Genomic DNA, 11342 nt, shown 5'->3' on the forward strand with positions numbered 1-11342 from the left:
CCTGCAGTGTGTTTCTACTGTCATTTGTTATTACTACAATCTTAATGCAACACTGTCAAATACATTAATCAAACAAAATTTTCTAATTTTATTGCGTTTTATTTCGAAAAATCAGAATGTAGCAATATAGTTTTTGCTATCGTCAAAATGCACATTTTGTAGAAATGAAACTGTGAATTGGACGTACAGAGAATTTCTTTTATTTCTTAATAATATATAATACATCAAATAAAAGTGCATTTGTAATTGGTTTTGCCACGAGCTTTCACTGACATCCTCTTATAGCAAATATGTACTTTTACTGTTATGGGCTTGACTCATAAGTCCTCATGTACGTAACAATTCACCATATAGTGTGTGCGATAAGAATCTATCATGAGAGAAACAAGAACATAGTTATGGCAAGCCGTTCTCGTCAAAACTATGTTTAAACCATTTTTCGAGAAATTTACACACTGAGAATTACAAAAAAACACACTGAGATTTAAAAACTTCAAAACACACACTGAGAATTAAAAATTACACACTGAGAATTAAAAATTACACACTGAGATTTCATAAAGACGCACTGAGATTACAAAAATGAAAAACACACACTGAGAATTAAAAATTACACACTGAGAATTGAAAATTACACACTGAGAATTGAAAATAACACACTGAGATTTCAAAAAGACACACTGAGAATAAATAAACTGAAAAACACACACTGAGAATTATTAATTACACACTGAGATTTCAAAAATACACATTGAGATTAATATGCAAATTACTAATGAATATTCATGAGATGAATAATTCAACAGATTAATATCTTGATCTCAAAAACTCTTGTCATTATAGTGAAATGCGATTCCTTCAACCAATTAACATTCGTAATAAATTTCATGACTTAACATCGCTCATATTCACAAATTTGTTGCCTATAATTCATATCATTACTACCAGTGTATCGGGACTTTAAACCGTTTTAGCATGGGTCCCTTTTAAAAAGTCTTCCAACTGTTACCCTGATTTCGCAAGTTAGTCTTTTATATTTTTGTTACGTTTATATGCTATTATAGACACTTGAGTAAAAACTTCACTGCATTATTTGTTTTTCAGTGCAAATTGTTCCAAGTTTTCTTATAATTTTAATATAAAGTTTTCACCATTTGGTATAAATATTTTGTAATAAGAATAAGCGGGTATTTTTCTTGTCCTTGTATTTCTAAAGTTTTTTATGAATAATTTGGAACCAAATCGAAGGACTAACGAGTTCTGTCCCCTAGTTGCTTTAAGCTTGTAATAGATTCAGATTAAGTATGCTAATTAGATATGTGCGCATAAAAAGTGCGCACAAATCTCAGTGTGTCATTTTAAATTCTCAGTGTGTAATTTCAAATTCTCAGTGTGTGTTTTCAATTTATTTATTCTCAGTGTGTCTTTTTGAAATCTCAGTGTGTTATTTTCAATTCTCAGTGTGTAATTTTCAATTCTCAGTGTGTAATTTTCAATTCTCAGTGTGTGTTTTTCATTTTTGTAATCTCAGTGCGTCGTTATGAAATCTCAGTGTGTAATTTTTAATTCTCAGTGTGTGTTTTGAAGTTTTTAAATTTCAGTGTGTTTTTTTATAATTCTCAGTGTGTAAATTTCTCGAAAAATGGTTTAAACATAGTTTTGACGAGAACGGCTTGCCATACATAGTAACCTACCTCCTATTAACTTTATATTTATGAAAAGGAGATTTGGTATCATGATTGTCATTGAGGCACCTATATCCACCAAAATTCAATTGAATTTGATGTAAACAATTATAGTTAACCGTACGACCTTCAACAATTAGAAGAAAAACAACATACCGTATAATCGGCTATAAAAGACCCCACAAAGCTATTCTGACTCAACGTACTCTCACTCAATTTCGACCATACGACTTATTTGTTTAGCTTATCTTAATATTATCGTTTTTGCGGTTAAAAGTTTCTCTTTATCTATTATAATTTCAAGATAATATGTATATTTTTTTTAAATGGTAAAATTTGTCATTCAAGGGCAAGTGTCATATGGCAGAATTTGTTCCATCCATTGCTGCGCATGCGCCAGTTATCCAAGTTATTTAGAAATTATCGTTATAAAGAAATATATAGAAGAAAATTTTAAGAATTGAGATTTTATCCATTTGCATTGACGTTTAACTTTTTGCCGTGACATATTTAGAAAATTCAAAGCAGGATCTTTGAGTTGATTTTTTTTTAATTGAAATTATTCTAGGTTTAAGTCGGTCATTTTTAAGATAAAAATTAGTCACGACACGTATACAGAACCCATTAGTTATATTTGTTTGAATCATTTTTGTTGGATTTCATTATTTTTTTTAAGCAATTTCTTACAGGAATTTTTTTTCTGCCGTGGTATCGCATGCAAGTTCAGACTTCAAATATTTGATTAATATTTTTTTCATAAAAAATAATTGTGATATAATCCGGTCATTTTTTACTTAAAAACAACAATTTTTCGGCAATTTGACTGAAATTCGTGTACAACAAGCAAATGACGCAAGAGGTTGGTGCTAACCGATAGCTATTGGCGCATATATATGAATATGAAATATTAAAGCTTCTTTTAAACTTATCTCTATTTATTTATCTCTTTTTGCCGTGAATTTAAAAAAAATTAAAAAGTCTTTAATTAAAACAAAACAACAAAACTCTTCAGTGAGATGAACACAATACAATATAGAGCTATACACAATTATTAAGCATGGTTTATTTTCAAGTGGTGCGAGAATGCCATTTTACCAAACATTGTACCATAAAATTTCATACTAGTAACTTGAATTCAAACAACTTAAAAAGTAGGAAGTATCCAACTGTGATCACTGCTACCTACGTCCTACAAAGCAACTTTTACGAATTACACGACACGGGCGACAATAAACACAACTGTCCTTACTCAAATATTGGCATATGGTATAAATTTTTATGTCATAAGTTATTTCCTGTTATATAATAGAAAAACGAATTAAAATACAATTCAAAAGCAATAAGAATTCAGTCTAACGTTGCAATGACGAGTGGACATAATTTGCGAAGTCGTATTCACAAAGATTGGAAAAAGTTGTGTTTTGGAGACTCATTACCTCGTTTGAAGAAAGAACCAGCAGCATCCAGGGTCGTTTTAGAGGAAACTTTCAAAGTTGAGAGACTTATTGTGAAGAAATTTACACCAAAAGAGGTAATTAATAAAGTAGTTAGTATATATTGGCTAAATTTGAAACTTGACACAGAAGCCTTAGTAGGCTGACGATTTTGAATATTAATTCTTATACGGGGTGAAAACTCGAGGTGATTATATAACTTGGATTTTTTTATTACATTTTATTTAAATAGCCGATGTTAATATGTTACCAAAGTGTTATTTCATTTAATATTGTAATATCTTTAATAACCGACCTGACATGCAAATGCAGACTACTGTTACATTGTTGTTTTTTTGCAAGCTAATATTTTGAAATATTAAATAAAAAAAAATTAAAATAAAAAAACTTACTACCAAAGATGACAGTGTTTATATTAATATAAATTTGAAAGATAAGAAAAGCTAATAGCAAGTAATCTAACTAATTGTAAATACGATTAATCCTAATGTGACTTTTCTAGACATGTGTAAATTATTTCTGACACAATCTCACCAGAAATCAATTAGCAATGTAATGGATTAATATATGATCTCACCAGAGTTCTATAGCAAATACAATCATCATTATTTTACTGTTCTCAACGAAAAAAGGGGGATGCTGTCTTATCGGATAGAAATAAATTCAGTAAAAATATCTCTATTCACTTCTATCAAGCCTATGTCTTGAATTAAATGTATAGTTATTATTACCTGGTTTACCTTTAGAAATAAGAAGCTATTATAAATCATTCATTTAAGTACAAATGAAAGAAAATTTAGAATATATGAAGGGAAAATTACTTTGACATTGGGTCTTGTACGATATTACACTAGAAATATGAGAACAAACAAATGAATTCCTGCCTCGTTAATGGGAAAGATATCATGGATGAGAATGGAGCAATACTTTTCTAAATACATGAAGCTGTATTTTAGGCCTGCATGTTTAAATTTTATTGTGACGTATATATTTTACCACTTATAAATCTAAAATTATCAATATAAACCAATAAAACGTATGGTATTATACGTTCCCGTAATTTAAGAAAACAGAACTGTATTTAAGATACACTTTTACAAAGAATATAGTTGCCTTCCGATATAATATAAATTTATGTCGCTCGGTAAATACTCCGAATTTTCTAAATTTATCAAAATTGCAGTTTTTAAACAAGTATTTTAAAAATTCGGCTAAATGTTCGGCAATACGCAATTATGCTGTAAGAACCTAAATGTATGCAACTGAAGGACAGGTGCTTGGGAAATGGACCCCCTTTTAAAATTGTGCCCGGTTTCTTTTTCGTTTATTGGGGAATATAAGAATAGAGGGACAACAATATGATACTGTGATTTTGAATTGTAAAGATACTTGCAAAAATACGTTAAAAACTGGGGAAATAAATAAAAAGACTAACTTATGTACTAGGACTTTTTTTTCTTTAAATGAATTAAAAGGGGGGATCTATTCATCAAGCGATGGTGATCTTAAGATGAGGTACTGTGAATTTGAGCTACAATAGCAAGACTTTTGAAAATAATTTCTCTAGCTGGTTTGAAATTAATGCAAAGGGGGAAGGAGGAAAGGGGGGGGGGGGGCGTGTCATCTCATCGTTATATCTTTGAATATTACATTTACTGATATATATTAATGTGCGGGGGTTAAGATTGGGGGTCATTCATTTCTTTATTTTTAAACATTTTTACCTTGACCCTTGTTCTCAATTCTTTATACTTCAACACTACATTATTCTCTTTTCTTTATATTTTTTGCCCTATATTCTGCACATTTTGCTCATGATTCTTTATATTTCTGTAAACCCCTCATACATGTATATATATATATTAAGAACTACTTAATCATTTATATTTACGGACTTTAATATGTTCTTTTCAGGGCAACTTATATCTAGTAAAATGGGAAGATTATCCATATACTGAGACAACCTGGGAACCACAATTGCACATCGATCAAGATTCTCTGTCTGAATATTTTCCAAAGATAATCGAACACCAACGCTTACTGTCAGCAGCAAACGCGCTCGAAGACGCTATTCGTGATCGACTAAGACGAGGCAACAGAAATAACAGATCCGTGGTCAGATTTGATCTTGACATTTTTAGATATTGCTTTCATAGCGACAAAGCTGTATTACTAAACTCTACACAAGATTTTTCAAAACTTCCTCTAAGTAACAGTTGGTACTATAAGATTGCTCAAAACGGAACTGGTCAGAAAATTAAATTCCCAATTTTGCTCACGCCAAAACTGCGTATGAGAAAGATATACGTTAAAATTGAGGACAAAGTCGTATTGGAAAACAAGCCAATTGAAACATTATGTGTTACTTCTGCAACTTGTAACTTTCTGTAAGCCAATTGTTCCACCATGTGTTTATTTGTGTTTTGTAAACTATTCATTGTACATACTTTAGCAGCAGTTTAAAATTTCTTGATACAATCGTGAACATGTCCGAACACTTATCCCCATACCAGAAATTGAAATTCCAAAGCACTATAAGCCTAGGATCGCAATCTCCCGTTTTAAAAAGAGATTTCAAATCCGAAGATAAAATTTCTCTTACAATTGACATCAAGTATTCTTTTGTGCGTGAACTTTACAAAGCAAAGTGTTAATTTCCAGAACTTAGCTACATTTGTATATTAAACTCCCAGTTAAAACCAGTTTATCTGAAACCTTGCGATCGACTTGATGAAAGACTGCGACGGATCTGTAGTGAAGTGTCATCAATATACAAAAGACAAGTTGGTGGTCGTCAAAAAGTAAAACTGGACGAGAAAATGAAAAAGCTAGCTGTTTACGATTCCGAAATTGAAATTGCGTCAAAACTGTATGCAGATGTTTCCAAGTTTGAAAAAGACAATGTAAAGTTGACAGAAAAATATCGCCTAATGCTGAATGAATTAATTGAAACAAATAAAAAGTTTGCAGAAGTTGAAAAAGAATTGTCTGAGAACATGACTGCACTAGCTGGTGTGACCAAAGATAAAGAAGCATTGCTTGATTGTTTAGGTAATTTAACTTGTACACAAAGCTTGTGGATTTTAAAACTGCTACGCTCGAGATTTTCTATACAAAATACTGTCCCTAATTTACCATTTTATTCTACAAAAGATATACATTAAACAATGAGATATCCATAAAAAAAATCTGTGTCAATGAGAAGTGTATGTTATAGTTAAAAGTGAATAGCAAAGATTATATTTGTATTAAATTTAGGTATAATATTGCCTTTTACTAAATGTTCTATTTTGCCGCGCGGAAAATTGTCTTCTATAGTACACTGCGGCAAAAGAGTGAAAATGTTTCAAACATATATAAAATATTTTTTATGTTTTACACGAGCCAAATATACTTTGATGTTTCATAAATATTTGGTTTTTTTTTAAACTATTTTCAGGGGTTCAAACAGCGGAACCAGTGTCTTATGAGCATACCGGTAAAAACGTTGAAGCTATGTCAAGAACTCAGAAGTACCGAATTACCAGAACACTTAAAAGTAAAATGGAAAAAGCACTGTGGTTTGCGGCTTCGTACGGTTTGCGCCCAACGGGTGTTAAACTATTAAATTCTGATGGTGATCCAGTAAGCGTCCCACTTGGCAATTCTGTACCTTCTGATGATATAGAAAGAATGAACGAAATTTTATTTATTCTTGACAAGTTTAAAATAAGTGACAACGCTTATCATGAAATAGTTATGAAAACAGGAGATCTACCAAAGCTTCACTCTATTGTCAGCATTAGGGAAAAAACAAATAACACGTTTGCAATCCATCGCACTCCTGGTAACACTCCTGGTGCTTATGTTAGTCTGAAGTCCGAACTGATCAATATTATCAAGACCAGGGCGTTTGATCAACAAGACAAAATACAAATAAAAATTTCGGGAGATGGTACAAAAGTTACACGCATATCAAACTTTATTGTCATTTCGTTTGCAGTTTTGTCATCGGAAAAATTATCTGCTGAAGAACTTGTAGTACTTGCCATCGTTAGATCTTCAGAAAAGTATGAAAATCTTGAAGAATGCCTTTCCCCAGTTTTTTCGGAGATAAATGAAATGTATTTATGTAAAAACATACAAGTTGACAGCAAACTATACAATCTAGAAATTGTCTTCGGCGGCGACATGAAATTTATTCAAATTTGCTTAGGTCTTGGGTCGTCGACCGGCCAATACGCATGTCCTTGGTGTAAAGTACATAAGCAGGACAGAGGGGACGTGTCGAAGCCTTGGAACTTTTACCATTTAAACGAAAATGTAAGAACTACGTCGGAAATTAAAGAAATTTACATGGGGACATTGAAACCCAATTACGGGGTGAAACATCTGCCTTTGATGACAATAGAACCAGTTCATATAATTCCAGACGAGCTTCACCTTTTCATGAGAATATTTGACGTTTTAATGAGAAATTTAATCGACGATGTGATTGAAAAAGACGACAAAGCGAAACTGAAAGGAGAGAATGGGGGTTACCTTGATTCCCTTGTTAAAAGTATACGGGACTGTGGTGTAACTTTTAGTTTGTGGACGAGTCAAGGCCGAGGCGATTTAGAGTGGACATCATTAACTGGCAATGATATGAAAAGGGTAACGCAAAAATTGCCAGATAAATTAATGTTCGTTGTACACAATGATACACACGATGATACTGTAAAACTATGGAAGATGTTTTGGAAAATATATACATTTGTATGTTCAGATGAAGTCGAAAGGAGGACAGCCGAACACATCTTTTCTGAATGTAAATCATTTATCAAAGCATTTCTTAAACTAGGTTTAACGGAGCGAAAAGGATATTTGAGTTCGAATGTAACCCCTTACATGCATTGCTTGTTATATCATGTACCTTTCTTCATTTCACAATTTGGTTCTCTAAGAAAATTCAGTGGCCAACCTACCGAGAAAATCAATGACAACATAAAAGCGGTTTATCATTTAAAGACAAATCACCACGATTGTGCTGTTGATGCCATGAAAGTGCAGAAGCGTCTTGAATTAACTGTTAATTCCGGAAGATCCAAAAGAAAGTATCGCAAAACAGACGACCAATTTTGGGAAAATGGAAAACAAGAAATCCAAGTTCGCAAAAGGAGGCAAATTCTACAAGAAATGGAGAAAGCAAGCACTGTTCACAATAAACATAAATTTCCAGACTTCTACAAAATGACCGACATTGAAATTAAACAGAAATTGAAGGACGGTGGAATAAATACTAGAGTTCGAAAGCGTGAAAAGCTGATTGAAATGTTGAAGAAAGTTCTTTTAAGTGACTAATAATACGCCGTATTACTAAGTCATTGATTCAAGTTGGCAGACCCATCTTACATACAATTGTCATTATTTTGAACTAATTTCTAAGTTATTATTATGTTATATATATGATTTATCTATTTATTGGCAAAGTGTTGAACTTTATGTTTATAAAGCAATATTAAAATCAATGGATCACTATTAAGTGTGGACCCTAGGAGCAAAATAACAATCTTTTAATATAAATGAATTATATGAATAAATTGTTGTTTTTTTACATATACTTGTATGCTATTATTTTATAATAATTTGTGTTTCTATTGCCCCCCTTTTTTTGTCTCTGCAATTTGCCGAATGCAATGGATAATGGATTATATATGCTACAAAATCGATAATGCCACATGAAACAAAACCATGAAACCAGATCGTTACGTCTTTCTATTCAAACACAGATAATTTTGACACTAGTCTGGTAATCATTTATCTATAGGATTATAGGACTGGTGTAAGTAGACACCGTTAGGATTTTGCCCCTAGTAATACTTATAAATATGTATCTCATTATGATGTTTGTGATTCAAAATAGTTCATATTTTATATTTCTCTTATTAAACCATACTCTATTTTACGAATTTTTAGTAATTTATTAATGGAAGTTAGATCGAATATATTACATTGAAGAGTGTAAAATGCAAATTGCATTCTTGGACTTGACAAAATGTCGAAATTAGTCATATTTAATATACTAGATATTAGAAGACGTGGTATGAGTGCTAAAGAGACAACTCTCTTCATCCAAGTCACCATTTATACAAGTAAATCATAATAGGTTATAAAGTACGGTCTTCAACACGGAGCCTTGTCTTACACCGCTCAGCAAGCTATAAAACAAGTCTAGTAGTCAATGCCACTTAAATCAGACCAAAAGATTTTTTTAAGGATTTCATTATATGCACAATATCATTAAGCAAGCTATAAATAAGAAACATGTGTGTCGTTCCACAACATACTAACAATTGACAACATAATGAGCCCATGATGATGAGTAAATCGTTGACGAAACACAAAAAAAAAGTAAAGAAAATAAATTGAAACCCAGATGAAAACGAAAACAAATAATAATGAACCATTCAGCGTCCAACTAAAAAACAATCGGAAAAAACATGAAAAAAAACAAGAAAAATTTAACAAAAATCTTATAAATAGCAATAAAATCAGGTTACTAATTTGTCTCTTTGAAATCTATTTCATTCTTACAAATATTTAAAACGGATAACAACGAAAAAGATTTAAAAACACACATTTAAACTCAATCATGAATGTAGCTGGAAGTTATATAAACACAAGTTAACACTCATAACTTTTCGAGATGAACGGATATTAATCGATTATTCCTATTATAAAAGTCGATGCAGTGTTTTGTGTAGAGTTAACTCCCTTTTTATCAGTACGAGTTATCTCGCTTAAATGAAACAAATTCTGCCATATGTATCATTAGAAGTCTTCTGACAGTTTTGACGCAGATGAACGATGGTAGCTCTCAAAATTCTGAACATTTTTGCACCTGTCAGATTTTTGTCTATTTATTAAAATAACTTGCAATTTACCCACATTTTCTATTGTAAACCATGTCGACCATCTTGGTCGGCAGGCAGTGTCACCTGTCACATTTTTAAAACCAGATCCCCAATGATGATTTTGGGTCATGTGATCTAAAAATGTTGTGCACATTCGGTTAATTCAGCGTGCACCACATTCTAATTTTCTTTTATTTCTGCGTAGACAAAAATCAGAACTGCATGTAAGCCATTTCTTAATTAGTGTCATTTTCAGGTCATTTTCATCCAAAGTATGATTTTAAAGGTGAAAGGGACAACACCTAAACATGTAACATGTATACTAGTTAAAAAAAGAATAATGCAGCATGTGTTAAAGTTCTGACAAAAGCATAAAAATTTAAGATGTTTTTAGAAGTTAAGCTAATGGACAATACCCCTAATTATATCCGCATACATTTCGACTGTGTCAATGTATGCCAATCATAAAGAGAGTGGTCGATGTTAGAACGTTTTTGAATCTCAGTATATGGCTGAACTTTATAAGACCTTTCAAAACATCAGTTATGCCTCCAGATATCAATTATTTCTACGACATACATTCTCTAGCAACAATTCCCATATTTCTTAACATACCGATGTAATGGATCCTTTTGTACTTTTCTATCTTATCCGTCATTATAAGTAATAGCCTTCCTTGTTGTGATATTGATATATATTTTAACGAATAATTACATTAGATGTATGTTTCATTATACATGTAATACGTTATTCTGATTGGCTAATTGCACATCACATGTTATTCCGTAAGCAGTTGCATGAGACAATAACATTTCATTCATGATGACACGAGGTCCCACAATAAAGTGCACAGGTGAATTTAAAAATTTAACTTCATGAAAATCGTGTTTTTATAATCCTAGCTAAAAAATGTAATTATAAGTATTGAATGCTTCTTTTTGTAACTTTATAGGGTTGTAAAAGCGTTGACCGTGCGTACATTTTTAGAATGAAGCGCTTCCGTGCTTCATACAAAATGTACTTCGGTCAACGCTTTTACACCCCAATAAATTTACAAAAAGAAGCATTCAATTCTTAAATAAAAACGATGCAACTTTCTTTCCCCGTGATTATTTTTTTTCTGTAGATGTTCCGGTTTTTCATGAAGTATTAATTTCATTGTTGTTTTATTTTTTATGTGTCTGTGGTGAAGGAAATGTCGTATTTCAATTGAAGTAGCACCCGTTCTTATAACAATACTTGCATTTAAACATTGCATTAGAGATACAAATATCATTAAAAAAAAATGTCTTATATGTGCCCAAATAAGTCAGGTTCTTTTGAACAAT

At 31.6% G+C, this 11342-nt stretch overlaps 2 protein-coding genes across 2 annotated transcripts; both read left to right on the forward strand.

The window, feature by feature from the left end:
* Positions 1 to 2753: 2753 nt before the first annotated feature.
* LOC134692676 (uncharacterized) lies at positions 2754 to 5790 on the forward strand. The gene is made up of 2 exons (XM_063553147.1): positions 2754 to 3216; positions 5054 to 5790. Exons 1-2 carry the CDS (start codon positions 3049 to 3051, stop codon positions 5528 to 5530), a joined length of 645 nt encoding a protein of 214 aa, XP_063409217.1. The 5' UTR covers positions 2754 to 3048; the 3' UTR covers positions 5531 to 5790.
* A 63-nt stretch (positions 5791 to 5853) lies between these two features.
* On the forward strand, positions 5854 to 8801 carry LOC134692677 (uncharacterized). The gene is made up of 2 exons (XM_063553149.1): positions 5854 to 6190; positions 6579 to 8801. The coding sequence occupies exons 1-2, from the start codon at positions 5959 to 5961 to the stop codon at positions 8459 to 8461; spliced, it is 2115 nt and encodes a 704-aa protein (XP_063409219.1). The 5' UTR covers positions 5854 to 5958; the 3' UTR covers positions 8462 to 8801.
* Positions 8802 to 11342: the final 2541 nt, after the last annotated feature.

This window comes from Mytilus trossulus, chromosome 12 (assembly GCF_036588685.1).
Source record: "Mytilus trossulus isolate FHL-02 chromosome 12, PNRI_Mtr1.1.1.hap1, whole genome shotgun sequence".
In the NCBI taxonomy this organism is placed as follows: Eukaryota; Metazoa; Mollusca; class Bivalvia; order Mytilida; family Mytilidae; genus Mytilus; species Mytilus trossulus.